General features: G+C 41.1%; 1 protein-coding gene across 4 annotated transcripts in view; it reads left to right on the forward strand.

The window, feature by feature from the left end:
- Positions 1-27689, forward strand: part of CTTNBP2 (cortactin binding protein 2) — a 373947-nt gene that overhangs the window by 245196 nt on the left and 101062 nt on the right. For all 4 annotated transcript variants that reach the window (XM_029617221.1, XM_029617222.1, XM_029617223.1 and 1 more), the window contains 5 exons: positions 5035-5134; positions 10915-11065; positions 12165-12419; positions 18441-18558; positions 23308-23583. In XM_029617221.1, the coding sequence (XP_029473081.1) occupies positions 5035-5134; positions 10915-11065; positions 12165-12419; positions 18441-18558; positions 23308-23583 (900 nt within the window). The remainder of the gene's footprint in view (positions 1-5034; positions 5135-10914; positions 11066-12164; positions 12420-18440; positions 18559-23307; positions 23584-27689) is intronic.

Here is a 27689-nt window from a genome sequence, read left to right on the forward strand (position 1 = left end):
AACGCGCCTGTGTGGAGGCAGGGGCGCTGTTGCTGCTCCCCCTGTACTCGAATGCCGCTTCTTCCTGCAACAGCCCAGGGGCTGTTCTTTTTCCTGCATGGCCTCTTCTTCTTCCCACCCACGCGGACCCACCACGTCTTCTTCCGGGCCCTGTGGGCCGGAAGAAGGAAATGTCATGCCATCGCCGCCCCTACACCAGTGGCGCCCTCGGCAGCCGCCTAGCCCACCTAGTGCTGCTTCCACCAGCCCTGCCTTCAGGAGTGTGCTGGCAGTGTGAAGGAGCAGAAGCCGGTTTTTAGAATCATAGTCCTACGTATTCCTGTGACTAGAGGACATGCTGTAGAGCGTAGCAATCAGAAGCTGAGGTCAATGATGGATGGTATATAGGGAATTAATTTGTGTGGAAACTCCAGGCACGTAACCCCCAAAGAAAGTGAGATGGTTAACTGAAATTACAACTGAAAAATAACTGAAAAACCAGAGAGAGAGCCAACCTGAGTAGAATTACGCTGAAGGCCAAGAACCTTCCGTAAGTGCCAAAAGGTGGTAGAAATGATTTGTCTAGGCTCAGAAACGTGTCGCTGGTCATGTCGACATTTTTATCTTAGTCCCTGAGAACGTTCCAAGCTTTACATTGTGTGTTCTTGTCTGTTCTGTTCAAGTAACATAATTACTATAGCTGCTATTTGATGTAATTATCCTGGGAAAAATGGTGTAAGTGCAGCTCAGTAGGGGCCTGATTCACTAAGGCGTGGATGGGAAAATGCCTTGATGAATCAGGCCCTAAGAGAGAGAAAACAAACCATTGTTATTCTGTTGTGGAAAGCTTGGCTAATGGTCAAGTGAGCAAACCACCTAATTGGGATATGGTTTTAGGTTTATTTCCGGTAACAAGTTACCAAAGTGTGATAGAGAGTTTTGTCCAGTTTATTAGATTTCTTTATTTTGCTTCTATTTCTGCACTGTACTTGCTGTAGTTTAGACTTTAGTGTGGTTATTTGGGAAGATGGAAATGGTTTCAATGTGAAAAGAGTCATTTTGGTGTATGCCATCAGTGTTTTAAAAGTGTGATGGTTCCCTGCATGCATCATTTTTATGCTAGCAACCTTCAGATGTGCTTGTTTCTGCGAGACGGGTTTTGTGGTTTAGCGATATTATTAAATATCTCTATTGTGTTTCAGACGTATAGAATCAGATGCCTTTCACATACTTATTGTGCTTCTCTTGTGAAAGGAGAATTACTGCTGATTAGTTCTGGGATTTTGATGCAAAAGCTATCCATTCAAATACTTTTTAAAAAATATTCACTAGAATGGGATTGAGCCAAGGACAGTGTTTTTGGAATCAAGGACTTAAAAAAAAAAAAAAGTAATTCAGCCCTCTGCACCATAGTTGGTAGTTAGCAGGTTTTATTAAAGGAATCTGATCAGACTGAAGGGAAGGGAATGGAAATCCAGAGATAAATTTGTGTCTGCGGCAATGTAACAAGAAATAACTTGGGCAGACTAGATGGGACTTATTGTCTTTATCTGCTATCATATTCTTTGAGTTTCTGCTTATGGTTTATTATTTATTTCAATGTATAATCCACTTCCTCATACATACCATGAGCACGAATTGAATAACCTTTTTCAAACCTAGAGCCTGATTTGCTAAAACCTTTCTCCCATTCTGTGTCTATAGGGAAAAAACATAGGGGTCGATTTTAAGACCTGCGCATGCACGTCCATTTGCGCACAGTTCCCGGCATGCATACATGGAGGCATCACCGCACACGTGTTATAAAATATGATGTCTGCACGCACATACGTGCCGTATTTTAAGATCCATGGGTGCGTGTGCGGGTGGCCTACAACTCGCGCGTGGGAGTGGATTTTCAAATTACGCACGGCAATACAATCACCCTTTTTCTCTGTTCCCTAACCCTAACCTTATCGTTCCTCCCTTTTCTCCTCTCCTCTCCGACCCTTAACCTACCCTACTTAGTCCCAGTTTTTAAAATTTTTATACTTACTGCCCCTCGGGAGCAGAAGTAAACCCCACGTACTGGCAGCTGGTCAGTGCGTGCTTCCCCGGGACAGCATCTAATGGTGCCGACCCGGCCCACCCCCTACCAGCCCAAACCCCGCCTCCTGGCCCGCCCCTTTTCAAAGGCCCATCACTTCGGCGCATAATGGGGGTTTTGTGCGTGGCTGGGCCCTTCCGAACAGCCACACATGTAACCCCTGTAATTCACACACTCAGGGCTTTTAAAATGTACTTGTTAGCAAATAAGGCCCATAAACACAGTTTACATATAAGGCAATACTGACAAAATTCTACAAACAAAATAAGAAAATTGACAATGCTGAAATATATAAATGAAAATATTTGGGCAACCATTAGTGTAAAATAACCACATTTCTAAGTATTTATTCAAAAAGGCACACAATATACATAGATTAACAACCAATCCATTAGAAATCTAACACACAGTTAAAAATAAAAGAAGCACAGCATATCTTTTAATATTTCCTAGCTTCAAACAAGAGAACAATCTATTACTAAAGCATAATAACATTACAAATGCACAGTGTATAAATGTCAGTGCTTAATCTTCCAGGTCCCTGAATGCAAACCTAAAATGTTAGGTAAATATCTAGTTCCCTGATACCTTTCAAAAGTAGATTTCAACAGTTTGGGCCAATTGATCATCAAATTTATTTTAAACAGCCTCTCCTCTTTGGTATAACTGCTGTTTGAATAGTTTTTTCTCATGTTTGAAGGGCCATATTCAACAAGTGGTTCTTGCAGATTTTCATCCTCACCTCACCCTCTCACTTGCAGGGTCCCTCAGGGGGCCAATGGCTAACTCATGTTATTGAATCTGTATTTACAACTATTGGTGAGATTAATTAGGGACTCAGGTCTGTTTTTTGTAATGTACACTAATAATATACAAATGTTTGGGTAGAAACAGAGAGGTGATGAAAATCAACCTAAGTGATTGGTTCAACATTCCGTCTCGATGAAGGCAAATAAACAAATTAAATCCCTCAAAGTTTGAGATACTTTGGGTGGGGAAACCATCACTAACTTTTTCAATTCCTTCCATTGTATTGGATGGCCTTCAGCTGTTTCCATCAGCCACTATGGATATCTAATCAATTGTCTGCACTCATTAGGTCTAGTTTATATTATCGTTATGTGTTGAAGCAATTGTTCCCATTAGTACGCAAGCATGATTTGACTTTAGTGGTTCAAGCATTTGTATTATCGAGACTTGATTACTGTGTTTATTTTGCCATGTAGAGTATGGCATTCAAAGTATTTAAAATAATGCTACACGGTTGATCACTGAGCTTAACAATAGGGAACATTTGACCCCCTTTTAGTGGACCTTCACTGGCTGCCGATGATTGTTCATATTTTGTTGAAAGTGCTTATTTAGACATATAGAGCTCTTCATGATGTGTCTTCAGTTCCTTGAGAGGTATGTTCTCTCCCTATGTACCAGTTAGCGAACTCAGGTCCTCAGATGAAGCCCTTTTTGAACTAGCTTCTATGGGGGATGTTAAATTGATGGGTACAAGGTGAACTTTTTGTTATGCATGCCCAAACATTTGGAGTTGTCTCCCTGTCTTCAGGAAGATGATAAAGACTTTATGCTTTAATTTGGCTTTTATGAATTGCGCTTGTTAAATTGATCTAGGTTGCTCTGTATCCTATATTGAGTAATGTCGCTAATTAGAGTCTTGTGGTTTGTGTTGACATTTATGTGGCTAGTTGGTTAACAGTAGTGCTTTTGTGGATATTTAGACTGGGTGTGTCTTGTCATATTTTATTATATTATGAGTGTTATTATATTATGAGTGTTTATGAAGTCAAGCTATAAAACTAAATAAAATAAATAAGATATTGGTAACCAAAGTAAACTATACAGTGATGGCATAATTGTTTCAGTTTGCTCCTTACTAAATTGTCATAATTCTGATGTTTAGATATTATATATCAATGTTATGTTGTCTTGAAGGGGCGCAGGTGGGCTTGGTAAAATGAAAATGGGTGACATTTGCTTATGAAACAGCAAATATATGCAAATTGTGGCAAGAGACTCCACAACAGCTCTGAGCCTTGTTCTCAAAATTTGCATATCTTTGCTGCTGCATCACAGAATAATGTGAAATTAAAACAACCATTTCAAAAGAGGTACAAAACAAATTAATAAGCTCCTTTTTTCCCAGAGCATACAATGAAACATTATATTGTGCGCACAATAAACTGAATTTGCAATTTTAAGATTTTATTGTAATTGGATCACTTTTGGCAGTTTCCTCCTGTTCCTTTAGACTTCCAGTTCAGTCAGCATTAGGGTTAGGATCTGGTCCCCATATCCCTTTTTACCTTCCTTTAGTCCTATTATTGAAGCAACAATCTTCAGCTGGAGGCTCCTTCCGGAAACCCTCAACCATGTGCCTTAAATCCGGCCATGAGGGGTGTCTCTTTCCCAATGATTATGATTCCCTTTCCCCCAGGGGCTTTGCTACCTGAGCAGAAGACCTGCACCAAGAACTGAACCCAGTTCTCTGTAGCAGAGTGCAGCCTTCCCCTTATTTAATGGGCTCCAACGAGATAGGCGTGACTGAGGAGGAGATGCATTCAGAACCTTCAGGTGTTAGTAGGACTTAGGAATGAAATTAGACTCAAAGGGGAAAACATGTATCTATCTGACTAAATTACTCAAAACATTGTTGAAAATAGTTCTGCTTTTGGCTTTCACTTGACAATAATTTTGGGTCATCACTTGCCTGTTCCATAATTGTAAGAGTGGAAGATAGATATAGATATTTACTTCTTTAATAAAAAAAAAAAGAATACAATAGAAATGGTAAGAAAAATGGTCATGAGGACTCATCTTTCAGAATCCTACTGTAGCCTGGTATCACATGACAAAAAAAAATTTGAGTTTCAGGCAATGTAAACTAAGCTGTGCAATTTATCGCTTTCTTTTTGATACTGAATTCTATGGCTTATCCGTTTCTGTTCATTTTTTAGACTGTGTGAGATTGCTGTTGACTTCAGGAGCACAAATTGACGCTGCTGATAAAAATGGCTTTACAGCCTTATGTTCGGCTGCTGCTCAGGGACATTTCAAGTAAGTGATTTGCTAAGCAAGAAGGGGAGTAGTCTTGTGGAATGTTGTCCCGTAATCCTTTCTTTTCTAGGGAGTATGTGTCTTGTTTTGATTTTACATAGTTGTGCAGAAAAAGCCAAGGAAGCAAGAATATTCCAAATGAAAAAGAGAGGGGTGGATAGGAATGGAATGCAGGGGCACGGTACTGGAAGGATGTAAATGAGTTTGTGTCCAGCCAGAGCTAAGGCTAGCTGCTTTCTGATCTAGCAGCCTCCAGCTGTACCAGTTAGGAGGACACAAGAATGCAAAACATTGGCACGAAAGACGATCATGCACTTTGAAACAAAGGACTTAATAAGGGTAATTTTCAACCCCCCTGCATAAAGCTAAAGAATCCGCATACATTACCCTGAATTTTCAAAGCACACATGCATATAAGTTGGCTTTGAAAATATGCGGGTTCAGACATTCATCACCGGGTCTTACACACAGAGAGTTAGTTGTAGCCTGCTGGAAGCAGATGTAACTTTCTGCATGTAGATTTACATGGATGCTTTCGAAAATACAAAGTATGCACGTAAATCTTTTTCCCAGCCCCCAACTCTGTCCCCCAGACTGCCTACTTGCATTGCAGGTAAAGTACTGTAAGCATTAAATTGAGCTTTGTCTGTGCTTTTACAGAGACAACTCCCAGATTAATTTTCAGAGCATCACTTATGCAGATAACAAAGGGCTTTATGCGTGTAAAGAGCTTTGAAAATCCTGCCCTAAAAGGACATTGGCTTTCTCACCCATTATCTGATATAGGCATTTTCAACTGCAAAGTTTTACAGTCAAAGACTTCTCCCTCCCCAGCACCCACCTGCCCCCCGCACCCCCGACACACACAGACATACACACACATTCAGTTTACTGAGCTGTAATGACAAATGCAGTCAAGCTAAGGCCTAGTTGACTTTCTACTGTTTTAAATCCTCTGTAACTGCTCTGTTTGTTCACTGTTCTCATGAAAGGACTATAGCTCTTGAAAGATAGTCACAGATGTATTACGTTAGTCTAACAAAGCAATATTATCTACACTTGTTTGTTGACCCCCATGTCTACATATTTAACTGTACTAACATGGCAACCACGATACTTTGCTCAATCAACTATAAGGAAGACTTATTACTAGTTAATTGGTAGTAGCTCTGTTATTTTTCTTCAAACTGTACTTTCTGTCTGGCACCACTAAAGAGGGTCAGATAACTGAATGCACCAATAATAAAATACAAAATTCAAGAATTTATGTAGCAATTAATATTTTTTGTTGAATGACATCAAGGCACAATTTTACAGGGCCAATTATAATACCCGCCATGGTGGAGCTAGTCATTTCTCTCACCCACATACTTTGGGTCTTGTATAATCATTGGTCCACAGTTCATATTTCAAATGTTTTATTTTTTTTATGCAAATAAAATGTTATGCCTACCGACTCCACTCTCCGTCGCTCCCACGCCGGTCCCGAGCCTCGGCTGGGCCTATGATCCTCCCACTCCACCAGGACTGCAGCGTCCTCCTCCTGAGCCGAGACGTCGGCCATCTTGGCTCTGCCCCTAGGCGTACGCGCGCATCCTCCACATGAATTTAAAGGGCTCACGGCAGGGAGACGTCGCTGGCCCTTCCTGTTTACGTTGGGCCCCCTTCCTTTAAATTCCCTGCAGCGACCCAGGACAGACAACTTGGCAACGAGTCTGCTTCACTTGTGGAGTCTTCTGAGCTGCGTGAGTTTCTTGAGCCCTGTTCCTGCCTTACGAGTCCTGCTCCTGCCTTCCGAGTCCTGTTCCTGTTCCTGCTCCATTTCCCATCCTTGTTCCTGATGGATGGATCCTCTGGCTTCGACCTCGGACTGGCTTACGGTGATTCTTCTGGCTTCTGACCTCGGACTGGCTTACAGTGTTTCTTCTGGCTTCGACCTCAGACTGGCTATCGATGAATCTCTGGCTTCTGACCTCGGACTGGCTATCAGCGACTCTCTGGCTTCTGATCCTGGACTTACTTCGGACGACTCTTCCAGCTGTGAATCCACCATCTTCGCAGGGGCCCACCTAAGACCAGCCAGCCCTATGCACCCAAAGGCTCAACTCATGGGGAACGGGGCTGGTATTGGTGAAGCTCCAGCCAGCCCCTGCTTCAACTTGGCCTCACTTCCCGACAGTAGGGACCTGCGGGGGTTCATCCTCTCAGGTAGCGCCAACTCCTCCTTGGGCAAAGGGTCCACATCCTCGTCTGTCACTACAACATAAAAACAGTCACTTACCTTATTAACCCCTGATGCAGCGCCATCCTGCTCGAAACATAGCATAAGAACATAAGAACATAAGAACATAAGAAATTGCCATGCTGGGTCAGACCAAGGGTCCATCAAGCCCAGCATCCTGTTTCCAACAGAGGCCAAACCAGGCCACAAGAACCTGGCAATTACCCAAACACCTAGAAGATCCCATGCTACTGATGCAATTAATAGCAGTGACTATTCCCTAAGTAAACTTGATTAATAGCAGTTAATGGACTTCTCTTCCAAGAACTTATCCAAACCTTTTTTGAACCCAGCTACACTAACTGCACTAACCACATCCTCTGGCAACAAATTCCAGAGATTTATTGTGCGTTGAGTGAAAAAGAATTTTCTCCGATTAGTCTTAAATGTGCTACTTGCTAACTTCATGGAATGCCCCCTAGTCCTTCTATTATTCGAAAGTGTAAATAACCGAGTCACATCTACTCGTTCAAGACCTCTCATGATCTTAAAGACCTCTATGATATCCCCCCTCAGCCGTCTCTTCTCCAAGCTGAACAGCCCTAACCTCTTCAGCCTTTCCTCATAGGGGAGCTGTTCCATCCCCTTTATCATTTTGGTTGCCCTTCTCTGTATGTCAGGTTTTCTTCAGTGGTTGGACTCAAGAGCTAAATAATAAGGGAAGTGACTGCTTTTATTTGCATTAAAAATTTAAAAATTTGAAATATGAACTGTGGGCCGATGATTATACATGACCCAAAGTATGTGGGTGAGAGAAATGACTAGCTCTACCATTGGGGTGTTATGATGGCCCTGTAAACTTGTGCCTTGATGCCATTCAACAAGAAATATTAATTGCTATATGAATGCTTGATTTTTGTAAACCACTAGAGAGGGAACATAGTAAATTCCTCTTTTTTTTTAACATGTTCAACCACGAGCACACAAACATAGCAGCTATTATTATTGATGCATTTTACTGACTCAGAAAGTCTATTTCAAGCATATGGGGAATTCCTGGAATCCTCAGATTGTCTATAGTGTCTGAGTTGGTGCGTCATGCTCTGTCTCTCTTGCCTAATATAAATACCATCTAAAAACCCACCTTTTAGAAGGCTGCGTTTAAATCTTAATTCCTGATTCTCCAGTTTACAGCCTCATTTAATTACATTTTTTACCATTGTCTTAATAAATGAAATTTCCAAAGTCTCTTTTGCCCTGTATGTTTGCCTTCATTAGATTATAAGCTCTTCCGAGCAGGGACTGTCATAAGTATGTTTTTTTGTACAGCACTGGGTACATCAAGTAGCACTATAGAAGTGTTAATTAGTAGTAGTAGTAAAGTTAGGTGGCCACTGTGAGGAAATGTTATGCTCACGACTTGAACCAGTGTAAGCCTTCATTCCCAGGTGTATTAGCATTATTGATCAATCAAAAGGAAGTCCTGCTAGCCATACAGTAGAAGCCAAGTTTCTTTTTTGCTCTTTTCACTTACCTCTTATGAGTGACAATACTACCAGTGGCCATCATAACACAGGATTACAACATAACAGTTGAGCACTTTAGTTTATTGTAAATTACATAACTTAGAATACAGTATTGAATAAGCCCAATGCATAACATAACACTCATTTAAGTGAATTCAGAAAATATTTCATATTATAATATTAAGAAACCTTATCAAATAACTCTCCACTCCAGGAATTAATTACCAAAATAGTCAAATAAATAAATCACTCCCTCACATATCTGCTCTAAACAAGTAGTAAAAAAATTAATAATATTAAAAAGTTTGAAAATGTTAGAGGATGGAGGTTAATTCCATTCGTGGCTACCTCTAAGCCAGTTTCTGTGAGGTGCCATAGTTATAATCATCAACACCATCCTACTCTCCAAATGATTCAATTTTTTAAAAGATTTTTTTTAAACATCTGTAAATTAAAAGCACTTAACTACAAAGGGTGCCACAATCGGTACACCCAGAGTTCCAAATTTTCAGGGACCCAACGTGGCCACATTGCAAAGGAATATCTTCTTCAGGGTCCAAAAAACTTCTTTCGCTGCTAAACACCTAGAGGTACCTGAAAATTTGGAACTCTAGGTGTATCGATTACTGCACCCTTTGTAGTTAAGTGCTTTTAATTTGCAGATGTTTAAAAAAAATCTTTAAAGAAATTGAATCGTTTGGAGGTTAGCATGGAGTTAGGATGGAGTTCATGAGTCAAAGGAAGGAGGGTCTTGATGGACCTTAGGAAAGGTAAGACCTTATTTGAAGGTCTGTGTGAGCAGATTGACAAAATCAATTTCCAGAATATATGGGATATTGGATGGGGATCTTGCTTCACCACCTGCAGCCTTGGAGGGAACGGGGAAAGCCATCGGGGCTCCCCTAGGGTTCAGCGCACGCAAGGTGACAAGTGTGCACCCCCATGCGTGCGCCTAACCCCGGATTTTATAACATGCGCGCGGATGTTATAAAACCGGGCGTAGATTTGTTCGCGCCGGGTTGCACGCACAAATCTACACCCGCCATACGTTTTAAAATCTGGCCCTAAATGCGTAACTGTTGGCCTCAACCCAAAATGCCCCTAGACCGCTCCTTTATTCACATGTATATGTGTGTGTGAAGCATAAAGCACGTGCATACTTTTGATGTTTATAAAATAACGATTACATGAGAACAAGCTATATGCACACAGATATGCTAACTTTACGCATATAAGTGGTTTGAAAATTCATGCCTATGTATTTATAACATGCATTATAGTTGGTGCTGTGGTTAGCAGAATGTTTTGATGAAGAAAACGTTATGATATTTATGATTTCACATCCCTGCCTGTAACTTTGTGCTTCAGTTTACTCAGCCATCACTGAGTGATAATGGCATTGTTCATTCTCTTTGTTGCACCTCAAAAGCTGTTTTGCAATCCAGGTGCCATGCTTTCTAGCCGTTTCATTAATGTATTTGAAAAACACTGAGATCTTTTGTGAATTATAAATATCATTTCAATACAAGTTGCTGTTCCTTTATTTTTCTTTTTGGTTTTGTTTTTATTTTCATGGGAGATATGAGTAAGTGGATAGTGTATGGAACTAAGAGCCATAGCTTTTCAATTATAATTGGGCCAGACTCTGAGAAAATCAATTATCTCTCTATTTTCTCATTGATGACTCACAGTGGTTCAAGTTTGGAACAAAGATGATCTAATGCTTGACACTGGAGCATACTTTGTGTGTAGGCAGATAACATGTAAGTGACTGAAACCTCCTTCATGGAAACCTACTATTCATAAGCTACTGGTATAAATGTAACTAAAACAATAAACCCCAGTGCTAGAAAACCAAATAGATATCATAATGAACAAATCTGTGTTTTTTTGCCTTGTAGAAACTAGAGCTTGGTAATTAGACTAACATAGTCTTATCAATATTGTATATTCAATCAGGGCTCTCTTTTACGAGTGACATTGCGTAAGCTGACTTGCTCTGTCTTGTGTTTCCTTGATTCTCACCGTTCTAGATGTACAGAATTATTACTCGCATACGATGCTGATGTTAACCATGCCGCTGAAGGAGGACAGACCCCTCTGTACTTGGCTTGTAGAAATGGAAATAATGAATGTACGAAACTCTTATTGGAGGCTGGAGCAGAGCGATGCACAGTAACCAGTGTAAGCAAAAGAGTCCAAAAGGGTTGCACTGGGAATGCAAGTCTAATCAGAAGCACAACGCAGTCTCTCTATCGTGGCGGTTGTTCCATGGTCAAGCCTATTATTTTATTGTTTCTGTTATGAACCGTAGTTTTATTGGTCACCTGTTAGTAATGGCCACCTTACTTATTAACAACAGCATTCATTTGGTTGAGAAAATACTATTCTAAGTTGTACTGAACTCCAGTAGTCAACAGAGATGTGAAAAAAATGTTTTAATACATTTAAATAAAATATGTTGGTGGTGCAGGGAGTCCTTGTATTATATACACTGTGAAGGGGTATACAGGAGAAAACCCCAGAATACCTTAAAGGACTGGCACCAGAGATCTGGCTCGGTCTACCTTAAAACCTGAAACAGCAGAGAATCCTGTTCTTAGGGTGCGTTTCTAGGGAAGGGGAATAACTAGTCAGGCCCCTGAGAAGAGAAGGAGCCTAGGGAAGGCCCAGATTGAGGTGCTATGAATTACATTCCTGTCTTTTGTTTCAGCCCTGCACAGAGCTGCCTCTGTTTTGTTTTCCTCTGATTAATAAAAAAAATGTATGAAAGATAAGCCAGAGCCTAGCCTGGGCCTATTCTCTGGCCAGCCCGAGACTGCTCAAGGTGCCACAACACGCTATAATATAATACTGATTTTAAACCTTTTGTTTCATTTCCTGTTTGCAAACTTAAGCTAGAAGAAGTAAAATTACTCGTTCTCCTTGTCTGTGCCTGCTAACGGGATCTTTTAAGATTTCTGTTGCAGGGCAGGTTGAGCCATTCCAACTTTTATCTTCGGCCTTCCTGGGGCACAACCAAGTTTCTTACTTGCAGTGTTCAGAGGTGTATAATTGGGCTCATATGCAAAGGGAGTCTTAAAATACTCCATGATTACTGATGCACTCAGTGATGGTAAATGTAACTACCGCCACCCACAAGTTCACAAAAGGAACTCAAAATTACACATGAGAATTCTAATGAAAACATGAATGGTGCCGATTCACCACAAATCACTTTTCCGTGTTTGAAAAGAAAGATGCATGACTTGTGTGGGTGGATCTTTTTTTTATTTTCCCCCAGGATGGCTGGACACCAATTCATGCAGCTGTGGATTCTGGTAACATTGACTGCCTTAAGCTTCTTATGTACTATGGACTGCCAGGGGATGGAAGCTTTGTTCGTGATGCGGAGCTCGAGCCAGACTTCTCTGACTTGGAACGCAGAGTGGATATGGACATCAGTAAAGCTAAGCCTGTCGTTTCTGCAGACCTCATCAACCATGCTGACAAAGAAGGCTGGACTGCTGCCCATATAGCAGCATCAAAGGGCTTTAAGGTTTGTCCAGATTAATAAATCTTTGGCAGTGGGCTACAGATTAAGCAACTACTCTTCTGAATGCCTGACAACTTTATTTTCAGATGTACATTTAATCTTTGTCTTAAAAAAAAATATTATTTCTTAAAAAACAACTGCAGTGATTATGCAGATTTTAAAGTTTGTGTTTTACTTAAATCTCATTATACTGTTGTGTATTTCTTTTATATAGTCTTTGGTATCTTTAAAGTGTGTGGAGATTTGCCAGTACTTTTTGTGTTATTTCACCATCTCATCCTGCTGATTCCTGTGTTGAAGTCATAGACCTTTGCACACAATCATGTCCTATTCATAGTACAGAATTGTATTGTGGATTTTTTTTTTTTACTGGAATGTCTGTAGGGAAATGACTGCAGGAAAATCAAACTGATTTTTCAAGTGTTTCTGTTTCCCTATGGGTAAGGAAGATCCTAGTGATGTTTTAAGATTATCTTAGGCGTTTTGTTTGGCACCAGGCTAGAAGCCTTCGGCTCCCAGTACAGTAGTGTGAGAAATTAGCCCAGTCCCAGTCTGAATGAATGCACTGCATGTTCATAATGGTCTGCAAGAGGAAATGGTAGCAATACTCTAACCCAAGGCTGCCCAAACCTGTCCTGGGGACCCCACAGCCAGTCAGGGTTTCAGGATATCCATGATGAATATGCATGAGATATATTTGCATATACAGAGTCTCCATTGTATGCAAATATATCTCATGCATGTTCGTCGTGAATATCCTGAAACCCCGACTGGCTGTGGGGTTCCCAGGACAGGTTTGGGAAGCCCTACTCTAACCTCTGTAAAAATACTGTTTCTTCTCAACCCTAATACCTCTCGGCTGGGCATCACCCTAATACCTCCTTCCTGGGCATCACAAGATTAATTGTTGGTGAGTGGTCCATAGAATTCTGCAGAATACTGGATGCTCCTCATCTGAAGTCACTCCTGATTTAGGGCCACATTTCAGATTCTGGCAAAAGTAAGGCCAAAAAAAAAAAAATGCAAAAAGCACTGTAAGCCAATTTACTGTTACAGTTTTGAAATGCTGTGTCTTCTTGCCCCAGGCTTTAATTGCTTGCAACCTCAGAAGACCAAAAATTGTGCAAGCAAAAACTACAAAAATGCGCTGTAGAACCCTTTCATAAATTTGAAGAATTGGGCACAAATACCACTCGGGTTTTTTTTGCATGTGGTTTTTGTTTGCACAATATTTTCCTGCAGAAATTATTCCCTCACAGGAGTTGCTGAAAAATTGAATCTTGGGGTATAACTTGTGGTCTATCAGAACTGGGCACAAACACCAGCTTACTAACCTTTTGATTTTGTTGGTGCCCAACTTTTGTCCACAAGTAAAATTTTAACTTAAGAAAACTAAAGGGCATATATCAATTGCAAGATTACACTGTATAATAGTAGGAAGTACATGACCCTTATAATGTAGACAGCTTAAATGCTCCAGATTCCTCCAAGCACTCTGTGGACAAATTACAGATGCCCACAGAAAGTTTGGCTCTGCCTTTAGCAGGCTATAAATTGCCCACAATGTTCTGTAGAAATCTGCAGCATTTTAGAAGTCTATGATGTAAATGTGGTTTAGAAAACAAGCAGGGTAATTTTGTAAATGTGCTTTAGAAAACAAGCAGGGTAATTTTCAAAGGAAAATGTAAATGAAACATACTGTAGTAGCAATTTTCAAAAGCCCTTTTACCCAGGTTAAGTGCACTTAATGTGGATAAAACCTATTGACAACTCAAGTGCATGTGTTGTAGCAATTTTCAAAGGCTTCTGAAAATTGCTACAATATATGCTTTTGAATTGTCAATAGATTTTACCCGGGGTTAAGTGCACTTACATGGGTTCATTTATATTTTCCTTTGAAAATTACCTTATAAGTCTGATAAAAATATGGTCCAGTATTAGCAAACTTTGTAGCTAGTAAAATTTGCATTCACAGTATTCTTCCCAGAAAATTGTAGGCGATGAAGGGAGCCCAAATATCCAGGTGTACAGAAGATTGTACTTTCAAGGGTGAAGGAGATGTAGTTTGAAGTATTTATATCTACAGTGATAGCACATAGATAGATGAAAGTGATGATTGCTAGTATAAACACTTGAAACTACATATCTTCCACCCCCATAAAAAATATTGGCTTCTATACGCTTGACTGGTATGGTTCATCTGCAGACCTAAATTTCCCCTTCCCCCGTAACCCAACCATCCATTTCTCCTTGTATCTCTTCTTCACTCTAATCAAGCTCCACCACCCCCATCTCCCTCCTTCATTCCTTCCTGCTCACATATCCCCATTTACTGCCTTCTTACCCATCCACCAAGGCTCTAGGATAACCGGGGCTTGATTTTCCTCTCTCCTCCATTCCCACTGTTGCCATGCTACCCCCACAGCCTTCTTCACGTCCCCATGCAGATAGGCTGCTTTCTCCTGACCCTCAGGCCGGACCACACTATCAGCGGCATTCTCCCTTGGAACAGGTCACTGCCTCCTCCTGCACAAGTTGGGTTGATGGCCACCTCCTCCTGTGGGTGCCAGGTGGCAGGGCCAAAACCATTGGGGTGGTGTCCCCAGGAAAACCTGTTTGGGGTGGGTACTGCATTTTGGGAGGCTTTAGTTGTTTAGTTAATTAGTTTATTTGATATACTGCCTTTTCATATAAAATCCAAGGAGGGAGTCATCTAATAAAGACATCTGCATGGAGCAGTGAGTGGGAAGAGCACTCCTCTGGGCATAATTTCAAGGGAGGAAGGAAAGAGAAAAGCCAGCTGGACAAAATTATAATAGTACGGATACTGTGTAAACCACATCAAAATGAGAACTCCTCAAATGAAGCTGCTGGCTGACCCTAGCTAAGGCTGTGATTGTGTTATAAAGGCTTTTAACAGATTATATATTATAGCGAACCAAAAATGCAAACAAAACAGGTGATCAGATGACCGATCGCTCAGCTAAAAAAGACGAGTCCTGCAGCCGGCAGTCACAGGAGACTCATGGATGGCTCTCTTGAAGCAGGGGAGCTGCTTTAAATTTCTTGTAGTTTACCACTGCTAAGACCCACCATCTTCTGCTGAATACCTCAGGCACTGTATAATTCCTTCCACTGTACATACAATCAGCTATTTATACTCTGACTACATTAACAAAAATCTGCATTCTGTTCCACCTCAGGCCTTTTTAAGGGCCTGAATTTCAAAAGTATTTGTACACATGAAACACGTTTTAGTGCACATAAATGGCTGTAGAAACATAGCCCGGGGGTCAGTGCACATACAAGTATGCACATAACCATATTCTGCACATACTGTTATGCAAACTGATAGTAGTAGTTCCTGGGGGGGAAGGGGGGTATGGGGGCTGAAGTTAGAGCCAGGATAGGATTTACCAGTATACTTTTGTATTTGCAAAAGTACTCTTGCGAGTTTACATGCACAAGTTGTGCCCTGGTTAGATCTGGTGAAACTTTGCACATGTACAATTTGGCACATACCCAGTTAATTCAGGCAGGATTATGAAAGGAAACTTCTGCGCATCAGTTCACTTTCAAACTCCACAGTAAAGTCTGTACACCCAACCTGTGCTGTTAAGTGGGGCATTAGAAAATTGCCCCTAAAAGCTTTTGGGGGGCAATTTTCAACCATCCATGTAGTTGCAAACTATATGGGTGGTTTTAATGCATGTTCGTTACACAAATTTTCAAAGGGATACCACCCATGTTTCCTCTTTGAAAACTAATGAGTGCAACGTGCTCGTTGAAAGCATCCATGTACTTTGCCCCTGCTTTATGTGCAGGTGGTGGAGGGGGCAGGGCAGAGTAGCTCACAGACATTTAAAAATCGAGTGGTGGGCAAGATGGGACATAACTAGGAGGCTCTACTTATTCAGCTAACTTAGGGCCAGATTCATTAAGGCTTTTCTCCCACTTTGTGTCTATGGGGAAAACTCTTAGTGAATCTGCTACTTAGCTGGCTAAGCTAGACCTGCTGTTGAGGAGGTCTGAAGTTGGTCAGATAACTTTTAGCTAGCCAGATAAGTTTCTCTGGGTATGTTCAGTGGCACAACCACCCTGCTAAATATCCCAGCTAAGTTAGCCGGCTAACTTGCCTAGCCAGATAACGTTTAAACATGGACCTCACAGTGTTATATCTCGGAGATGATGCTAACACAATTTAGCTGCTCCATTCCTGGGACAGGCCCATGACAGCATATTCGGCTGCTAGGACACTGGCTGGCAGCTTCGGAGTGGTGGAAAGGAGGAACGGTGTTCTTTGTAGTTGCAAGCTAAAGCAGAGCATGGAGATTTTTGAGTTCAGGGCATTCTGCCTATCGTTTTTTAGACTTAAAAGGACTTGCATATAGTTCAGCTTTCTTCTGGCTCTCATAGCACATTACATTATATGGTGCCATAGTACATCGCTGTATATATTAATACCCTCTGTGTTCATGAAATTATCCAGTTCTCTCTAAAATATTCAGTGATGTTTGAACACAGTCTTGCCAAGTGAAAGATTCCTAACCCGTTTATGCTGGCAGTGAAATACAGCACAGTCCCCGTTCAACTTTCTCTCAAATGAGTGGGAAAGGCACTGCATTTGTGTTTTAAACAGAGTGCTTGAAGAATGTTGGAAATTGAAAATGAATGTATTTTGAATTTATTGACAGTAAAGTTTAATGAGGAGAGTACTATACTTCTTGTTTAAAATTAATTTAAATGTTGATCACATTTTATGCACTGAGAAACCTTTAGGAGAGATTGTTATTCATTTTATTTTATTTCTTTTCATTTTCACTTTACATGAAAACAAAGCCTATGCCGTGGAAATCAGTCACATTACGTAAGGAAAACAGAAAATTACAAAACCATCAAAGAAGCAATGAAATACATTTATGAGTCTGTCCACAAAGGTGCAGAAGCGAGATTTTGCTGTAGTGTTATCTTTGCTCGTTCAGGAGCAGTAAGACAGTGGTTTCCCTCCACCATCTCTTCCCTAAGTAGAAGGGGCAATAGTCACACAAAAGTTGGTTTGATTATTGCCCCCCGGCCCCGTATGCAGGTAAAAGTACTCACTGTTTCGCAGCACAGGTACTTTTACCCACACAAAAAGGGGCAGAGTCAGATCGGGGGAGTGAAAGTACGTGCAGAGGCTTCAGTTTGAAATCTGTTTGTGCTTCCACTTACGTCCTTTGCCTCTGCTCTCGAACAGGTGCAAAGTACCTGCGTACTTTTGTAACCACGTGGTGCACGCCAGCCACATTTTACAAGGAAAATCCGTAAGGTGGTGTTTGCCTGCGCGCGCAAGTGTTATGAATATCCATGAGAAACTGCAACTGAGGAGTGGAAATCATAGACCTCTTTACATGTTCAAGGATTCAGTTATTTAGTCATGGCCAAGCCCCTGTTCTGCATGAGTGCAAAAGAATTAGAAAGAGGGTGAATATTATCCTCCCCATGCTTTTCACTCCTGTCCTGGAGGCACACTTAGCAAGTCTGGTTTTCAGGAGATCTGTTATGAATATCCATGAGATATTCATTGTGCCTATCTGATTGGTTAGGGGTGCCTCCAGGGCAGGTCGATAACTACTGCTTTATCGCCTTTCTTAGGAGAAACAGGGTTGAACACTTGGGTGTACAAGCAAATGTGCATATGAAAAGTACGCGCAGGTCTTTCAAAATGAAGTCCATGCGCATAATTCCTTCCCCTGACCTAATCTTGTCCCTTTTCCACTGCAAATAAAAGCTTCTACACTGTGAACTGCATGCATACTTTTACCCACATTAAGGGCGGTGGGATTCCTTTTTACCTGGATAAATAGCTGTTTATCTAAAAAGGTATGAAAATTGTCCTGTAAATATCCCCATATTTTCATAAGCAAATGACCTTTCAACTGAAACAATTGAAATCAGTGTCCCAGGCATCACTGGTCCATCTGGGGCTTTGCACATATGTTAACTTTTTTCACTTGCAACTGAGACAGTTCCATATCTTTGCAGGACTGCCTAGATATCCTCTGTAACCATAGTGGGTTGGAGATTGAACAGAAAGATAAATGCAGCCGGATGGTGCATGATGTGGCCACTGATGACTGCAAACATCTCCTAGAGAACTTAAGTGAGTGCCACTTTCAGGAAATCCTGTCGATCTTTGTCGATTATTGATCTTCTTGATGTGAGAGATCGGACCATGAACACTAATGTACCATTAATTTACCTTTGATAACATTCTAGTAATTAAGTTCCAAGCATTTTGAAAGGTTAATTTTTCCAAACAGATAATCACAAATTCCAACATTACTAAGAATCCCTCTAAGATTATTCCAGAGAAGGAAAACCATTTCTTGTGACTTCAGCAATATATCAGTATTAAAGGTGCATTAAATCTCTTCTCTTAACCTGAGACAGAGAATTTTTTTAAATTAGCAAACGTTGTAAACCTATGATTTAGATACTTAGTCAAAAGAGCAGGATTTTATGAGATGGAAAAAAATTCTACAAAATAATGAAAAAAGAAAACACTAGTTTGGGCAAATTGCCTCACATAGAGATAGATTTTAAAAGTGTTGCTCGCGCGAAAATGGCCATTTACGCGCGTAAGTGGGCCAAGTGTGAGCAACTCATATTTTAAAAAGCCGCAAAGTAAGCGCATATATACCGGTGCACACATCAAACATAAGAGGGCAGAAAAGGGGCAGGGAATGGGCATTCCGGGGCAGGGCCAACAGTTACATGTGTAACTCCTTATTTTAAAACTGGAGACCGTGGTACCCATCGGCTTGTTATTCGCGTAACTTTATAGCTGCTCCAGATGAGGAGAAAGTCTGTGGATCTCGAGTTTTAGGGTTTACAGGACAGGGTGAGGATCTGGGTCAATTGGGGGAGTGTGCAGGATGAAGAACCAGAGGGGTCTGCAAGACCGTGATATTAACTGGACTAATTGGAAAAACTAGGTTGTCCCTCGCGCAAGCTTGTTTTAAAATCTGCCTATGTACGCATGTAAAAGCTGACAAAGTCCTATGGAAGACGTTTGCTAACTGTGCTCAAGTAACCTCCTAAAATTAGGAGCATATTTACATGCAGTTGATGTATTTTAAAACATGTGCGCGCATGATTTAAAATTCCATCGTATCTTTGCTTGAGCGCCAATACACAAGTGTATGGGTGCATGCACATTCATTTTAAAATTTGCCTATAAGGATAGTAGGGCACTAATTGGGCTGTAGATGTCCTATAGCAATGAATCACTTCTAAAGGCACATAAAATAAGAGTCCTGATGCTGGGTTTTTGTGGTCCTGGCACTAGCTCCCTGGGTTGAAAAAATGACGGTCACGTAAGGAGGTAGATTGGGCCTGGTTCTGAGACTTAACAGAATAAAAATATCTTGTTTGATAGGGAAACTTAAAATCAGACTTTTCTGCTTTCTGATCACCATACGTCCCCCATACATAAATCTTCTTTCTTCTCTATTGATCATCCCTAGGCAGACCAGTAAACATCAAACAACCAACCCAAGGATACTATAATAAGAATCTCACACAATGACCTGCAATTCAACTTATTACAACTTTTATTCTTCTGGGGGTACCAGCAGTCAATCAACATTAAAATACACACCAGGATGAGTCATGGGATTCCATAGCAAAGACAATAGCAGAATAAAAAAACATACTCTTGCTTTTCTTTTAGCAGCTCATTAAGATCAGTATTTCCTTTCCCAACAAAATATGAATGAACCATCCCTTCATACGCATAATCTCTTCAGTCGTCACGCAGGTGAAGGACAAAGGATCTCCCATAGGTAGTTGTGTCAATGCCTCCTCCCAGATAATTACTAGGCAAATGCCTGGGAAGAGCCCTTTGGCCCCTCAACACTCATTGCAATAGAAGGCCCAGCTGAAATGGCAGAACCAACAGGCCTTGAAGGATATCCACAGAATCCAGGATAGGACCTGTTCCTCAGAACGCTGAACTCAGATTCCCACATTCCCACTTATAAATAGATGGATGTTTATATTCAAATATACAAGCTGTAGAGTGTTTATTTTTTTTAAAATGAAATGAAACATTATGACATGATTGAGATACATATGAGAAGGCCTTATAGTACCAAAGAGGCTTTACAATACATTTTTGATATGAAACATTAGTTCATAGGAGAGCACAAAAGGGTTTGCACAATAGAACATTATTTAAATCAATAAGGATGATTTTGCCAGTGATGACTGAAACAAATCAGCCTGTATAATACAGCTACATAAGGTAGAATGTTTAAAGGGTTTATGAACTGGCTTTTCATCTATTTTTAAGGAATTAAAATAAAAATCAACTAATTACAAATTTAAAAGAACAGATAAAGGGTTCCTTCTTTTATATAGGTTTTTCTGCGTATATAATTGGTAACTGATTTTTGAGTAGCTGCTATTGGTTTTTGTATACAAATATATATATATATATATATATATATATATATATATATATATATATATATATTTATACCACCTCCCCAGACCTTAACTGAGTGCTCAAGGTGGTTGAGATAGATAGATAGATAGATAGATATGTATAGATATATAAATAGGTATAGATGAAGTCTGGCGTTAAATTCTGAGTTGTGTGCAGGTAACTGAGATAGCACAGAGATTGTTAGGTAAAGAGAGGCATTAGATCGTGGGTTATGGCCTTCCCCTTATTTGGCATTTGTGGGGAGTGGTGAGATGTTAAGTATAGTGGTTGATAAGTGTTTTTAATTTGTATTTTTGTTGTCTGTTATATACTATATTTTATGTGTGGTGCCCAAGTGCACTCTTTTAAACTGCTTTGCGTGCTCCATTATGATCTGTGGAGGCAGTATAAAACTTTTATATTTACATATCCATGAAATCCAGTTCCAGCAGAGCAGTGTGCAGGAAGTTACCAAGTTAACTTGAATTGAGGGATAAATCTGCTGCTGTATATACCCTCCTAAAGTTACCTTATAACTTTAGGGCACCGTTTTGTCTGACCAGACTTTTAGTCAGGTACGTTTATTAATTTATTTAAATTAAAATCCAGAGTTCTAAACGGCTTGCAGTGGGAACCCACATAGATGCAATAAAAATTCACATGCCGTAATAACAGACCTGACTGCCTGATAATTACTCAGCTAGCAGCAAATAGCAGGAAAGCTGTTGCCTCTTAAAAGAAAAGCCAAGCCATAAGAAGTACATATGTAGATACAATGGAACTATATATGATACAGTGACAGCTTGACTGGGTAATTACTCAGCTTGCAGCAGATATCAGGAAAGGCAGTGCCTCTTAAAAATGCTGAACCGTATAGAGTGAAGACTGCAAGAGCTCATAGCAGTCGGAGTGAAGGGAAGCAATGGATCTATGATGATCCAAATGCTTCTTTGAAAAAGAGGGTTTTCACATGCTTTTTAAAGATTGAATGCCATATAGTATATATATATATATTTGAGTAATGCTCAGTATCAGTGTTACTCAGCCAAACGTAAGCCATGCTCCCAGAACGCCCCTCACCCACCCATGTTCTTTCTCTTCTACTGGGGCAGGAATCTCAAATCTTGTGGTTTAATCAGGAAACGTAAAAGTTATTGTGGCAAACCCCTTATCAGCTTCATTTATATACGTATATCTATATATTAGGGATGTGAATCGTGTGATCGATCGTCTTAACGATCGATTTTGGCTGGGGGGGGGGAATCTGATCGTCTTAGTTTTTTTGGTTTTATCGGCCCGTATGACATAGTGAGGGCAAAGGTAGCACCGGCGCCATTTTGAATATTGGCAATACGGCCCGCGTGCAGGAGGTCGCTCCCGGACCTCTGCTGGACTTTTGGCAAGTCTTGTGGGGGTCAGGAGGCCCCCCCAAGCTGGCCAAAAGGCCCTGGGGGTCCAGCGGGGGTCCGGGAGCGATCTCCTGCACTCGTGACGTCGGGAGCCAGGAACCAAAATGGCGCCGGCGCTACCTTTGCCCTGTCATATGATAAGGGCAAAGGGCCACCGGTGCCATTTCTATTAACGCAGCCATGGCCAGAGAGCGAGAGATCGCGCTGGGACCCCCCACTGGACCCCAGGTAATTTAAAACATTTTGGGGGGGTTCGGGAGGGTGGGGGATTTATTTTAAAGGGTCGGGGTGGGTTTTAGGGTTGTTTTGGTGTGCCGGTTTTCCCGCCCTCCCCCCTCCCCCGATTTACGATTTTTTGACGATAAATCGGGGGAATTGCTATTGTATCGCCGCTCTAACGATTTTTGACGATTTAAAATATATCTGACGATTGTTTTAAATCATCAAAAAATGATTCACATCCCTACTATATATGTGTGTGTGTGAGAAGTGTGAAGCTAAAGTCTGGTTGTGTGTGTACATACACACATAGGAGTTCAGTAATCATCATTTGAAAAGATTTATGTACTTGAACATTACATAAACCCTCAGGAAGCTTTGCATCTTTTACTGTGATATATTAGGTTTCTAGCCAAAGTGCCGAAAATCATTCTTCTTTGATAAAGACAGAAAGTAACGCACATGCTTTCATCTCAAATATCAAGGCTTAAGTCAAATTTGAAGTGTCATGGCTCGGTCCCATCACAAAATCATTAAGCATGGTATGGCAAAAATGAGCAGAGCTGTAAGTTGCAGCTTAGAGTATGTTTTCAAAATGAGGTTAAATAGCGATCAAACCATCTCTCAGCCGTACAAAGTCTAGCCCAGCCCTCTCAGACATGAAGGCATTGCCAAAGCAATGTGAGAAACATTTCTGTGAGGATCACCTATAGCACAGTGTGTTTATTTGGTGGCATCTGAACAGGCGTTTATACCCTTTATTTTGCATCAATATTTTTTTTCTTTTAAATAGATGCTGTTAAAGTACTGCTGAGGATTTCAGTTGATGAAACAGTACAGATCTGCTGTGGTGCCGACGAGTTTGAAAGCTCAGACACAGTCTGTGCCTTGAATATCCGCAAACAAATGACGTGGGATGATTTTTCAAAAACAGTGAGTCAAGCGCTTATGGACCATTTCCAAGCAGTGGTCTCTGATGGATGGGGGAGCCCCGATGTCCTGACACTTAATAACACTGCAGAAACCAGCCTTGGCCTCAGTGCAAGCTCTGTACTATCCATCAAACTAGGTACCTGCATTATTATAAGGAAAACTAGAACTCTCTGCATATCCTATGTAACAAAGTGTTGCAGGGTGCTGTGCACACTGCAGGATGATTTTAGTAATATTCAAAGTATGTCTGAAATGTAGTGACAGCTCCTGGGTGAGATCTGTCATCGTTTCCATTTCTTCATGCACATAAAGAGCAGGGGGACTGAATATTGACCCTGTTTCACCTTTGGAAAATGCCTTTGGGCCAGAGTTCACCCAACCTGATGGGGTTAAGATTAATAACACTAAACAGTGAAGGTAGATAGCAGCTGTTTTTGAAATAATGCTGTAAGGCACATCCAATACCTGCAAAAAAAATGATGGTACAAACTAGAAACAAGAGTCAAAACCAACCAACCTTGGAGCCTAATGAAAACATATTGGGGGTAATATTCAAAAGGACTTATGTGCTTAAAACTAGGTTTTTATACATAAATGCATTTTAAGTACATAAGTAGGCTTTTGAAAATTGCTTCAATATATGCTATTGAATTTTCAATAGGTTTTACGTGCATAAGTGCATTTTAAGGGAGCAATGTTCAGGTTTTACGTGCCTAAATGGGCTATTGAAAAATGCTATGATGTTTGCTACTTTTCTGTGCATAAATCCTTTTGAAAATTACCCCATTACTTTTAATTGGGCCTCATAAATATAAGATCTCATTTCCTCATGTGAGGGAATTTACAATCATTGGTCCACTTTTTCAGTGTCCATACAGTCCATCTAGATAATGCGGCAAAAGTGTGCATAAGTTACATCAGTTTTCCAAGTGGACTTAAACGCATAATTCTGCTTTGAGAATTATCCCACCGAATTTGTTCTCACACAATTATATCTGCTAATACGTGCACAGAAATTTATGGGGACATTTTACGCCCATATCTTGGAAAATTCAAAATTATGGAGACAATTTTGAAAGGGGTTCCCTCACGTAAAGGTAGCATATACTAACATAAGCAGGATTTACCTACATATATGCTGTTTTATAAATGTCAGAAGCCCGCATGTACTTTCAATTTTGTACATATATTTTACCAGGGGGAAAAATGAGCAGCCTAGGAGTGTTTCTGGGATGGGGGTTCAGGAGTATGCACAGTAGGTGCTATTTTGTAAGAGATATGCATGTATATATTATCAAACTCATGCATACACTTTTACACCTACTAATTGACTTGCACAAGTGGAGTTGGACTTGTCTGTTGTCAGCAGCTTTTGGGTGGGAAGTCTGGGAGAACTGCTGGGGGGACTTTTCGCGTGCGAAAGCTATAGAAAATGACCCCCTTAGTCAAATAACTTGTGAGTTATTTGGCTAAAAGACTTTGTAGAGATCCCTTAGGTCTCCACTATTGGCCCTTAGCTTAAGCCCTAAGTTAGGACATAGGATGTAAGAGGGTGGCTGACCATCCCTGACAAGCAGCTCTATTGAGGCTGCTTGCATTGGTTAGCCAGCCTGTATAAAAGCAGGCAGAGCAGGAAATCAGTGGGGCAGTTTTTGATTGAGTTTGCAGGAGGAGGAGAGGCAGTGGAAGAACTCCCACTTCAAGCGCCACAGACTGTTGTAAGGGAGAGGTTCATTGGCAGATCCCTGGCCCAGTATCCAACCAGTCCGGCAGGGTTTGTCTTGGGGTTTTTTATGTTGTTGTGTGAAATCCTGTTCCTGCCTTTGAGAAGGATTTCTCCTTGCCTGGAAAAAAAGAGGACATTTGTTCTTATTCTACAGCACATGGAGGGACAGCAGTCTCCTTGCCACAAAAAAAGAAGCAGTGTATTGTTTAGGGAAGATTTTGTTCCTTTTTGATTTCAGAGTAGTTTTATGCCACCATTCCTGCCTGGGAGAAAGAGTTAAGTAGAGTTTGTGTTGCATTTGGGACTCTCTACCAGAGAGATCCTCGGGAGACAGAGGAGAGACAGAAGACCCACACTAGGGGGCCAGGTTTTCCCTAGTGCCTGCTACCCTGAGGGACAGAACTGAGGCTGAAATTGCACCTGGATTGGGAGATTAATTGAAGAGTACCAGATGATTGAGTTTCAAGATTTTGATATAGTAAAGTTTGAGTTTAGAAAGCCCTCCTTAAGTGTCCGGTGTATTTTTGGGGGCTGTCGGTGATACCTGCAGCAAGGTCAGCAAACAGTGCGAATATTGAAGGGAGTATGAGAGAGAGACGAGGAGAAAGAGTCCTGGTTTTCCCCTTGCACGCTGTGGGCCCTGGAGCTTCTGCTTCCCCTGGCTCAAATATCCACACCCCGGGACGAAAGGACTGGTGTTTGGGAACCGGGACTCAGCCCTGGGACTGAGTGTCAATTCAGCCAGTAACACCGAATCAGGGTTGGGGAAGGCTACACTTTGAATATTGGCCCCTATATATTTTAAATTAGGTTGCTGTTTCAAGTTTGTTCCATCACTTTTATGAACATATACAAATGAAAACTGGAAAGTTTATGTTTTATTTTTTTAATGGGATTTTAACCAAAAAAGTAAATGGAAAACAAGACAGAGCTAAATAAATGACAATAAATATATTGTGTAAGTAAGGATCATTAGATTCCCATTTTATAGTTTTTCTTGAACAGAGTATGAGAATGCAGCTCTTCAAAGGATAGGCAGATGAAAATGCTTTGCTTCTGTAAATATAAATACATAGGGCTCCTGTAGAGAGCTCATTGCTACAAAATAGGATAAAATGGCATCACAACAGGGAAACATATCACATTAGACGAACACACATTCCATCAGTGAGTTCACAGTGATTATTTCAGAGGTTTGTACATAGAGTTTAATAGATTCTGAAAGCTGGCAAATAAACAGCAAAGCAGATTGCGGTAGAGGAACATGACGGAAGAGCCTGGTGTGTTTTATCTGTAATTGTTGGCAGTACACAGGATCATTTGCAAGTTAGCATCCATATCAAGAAAATGTCCCCTAATATCCATGAATTGTTATATGGCTTCTTTCATGTTCTGTCCATGTCCCTTCTTAGCAGAAACCAAAAAAAAGAGCATTTGACTCTGCTGTATATAAGCTTTTTTTTTTTCCATTTCTCAACAATCTGCTCGTCCTCCCTGCTGCAACAGAAGTCAATATACCACCTGGTAATCCTTACAGATTTTGTTGTGGTAGATGTCTTGCCAGCAAGGAGAAGAGAAGCATAGAAAGGAAAATGAGGAACAGTTCAATGTCCTAGGAGTAAGCAAGAAAAAATAAGTTTAGTCATAGCTTCACTCCCATAAACACGGCACCATCTTAACAAGCGACAGTTTAGGAACACAGCCATCTTGATTGGTGCAGTAACCAATAGGAACTGAAGGTGAGGCTGGAAAATACACAGACTGACTCACACGCTCTCTCTCTTCCGGAGTCAGCAAATCAGAGATTACTTCTAGGTCACATCCTCAATTAACAAAAAGACCAGTAAGTACTCGGGTACTTACAGACCCCCACAGGAGACTGAAGTACAGCAACAGGATGGAGAAGATTTTTACCTTTGTCTGTGCATAAAAATACTGGGGTAGATTTTTAAAAATGGCACGTTCGCGTACTTTTGTTCGCGCTCCAGGCACAAACAAAAGTACGCTGGATTTTAGTAGATCGCCAGTATGGCGATCGACTGCCATACTGGCAGTCGATCGCCTTTGCCCTCACTATGTCACAGGGAGCGGCGGTCGCTCCCTGTGACATAGTGAGGGCAAAGGCGATCGGCGCCATTTTGAAACCTCCAGCACCAGCACCGGCACCGAGGGTATGATTGAAGGGATGGCTCCCGGACCCCCCGCTAGACCACCAGGTACATGTAAAAGGTTTTTGGGGGGGTCGGGAGGGTGGGAGAAGCAAAGGGGTAATTTGTAAAGGGTCGGGGTGGGTTTTTTTTTTTATCGGGCCATCGGCGCCATTTTTATCAGTTGTAGCCAAAATGGTGCCGATGGCCCGAGAGCGGGAGATCGCGCTGGGACCCCCCCCTCCCCCCCACTGGACCACCAGGTAACTTAACATTTTGGGGGGGTTCGGGAGGGTGGGGGAGGGTAAGGAATTGGTTTTAAAGGGTCGGGGTGGGTTTAGGGGTTGTTTTGGTGTGCCGGTTTTCCCG

The sequence above is a fragment of the Rhinatrema bivittatum genome, chromosome 9 (assembly GCF_901001135.1).
Source record: "Rhinatrema bivittatum chromosome 9, aRhiBiv1.1, whole genome shotgun sequence".
Taxonomy (NCBI): Eukaryota; Metazoa; Chordata; class Amphibia; order Gymnophiona; family Rhinatrematidae; genus Rhinatrema; species Rhinatrema bivittatum.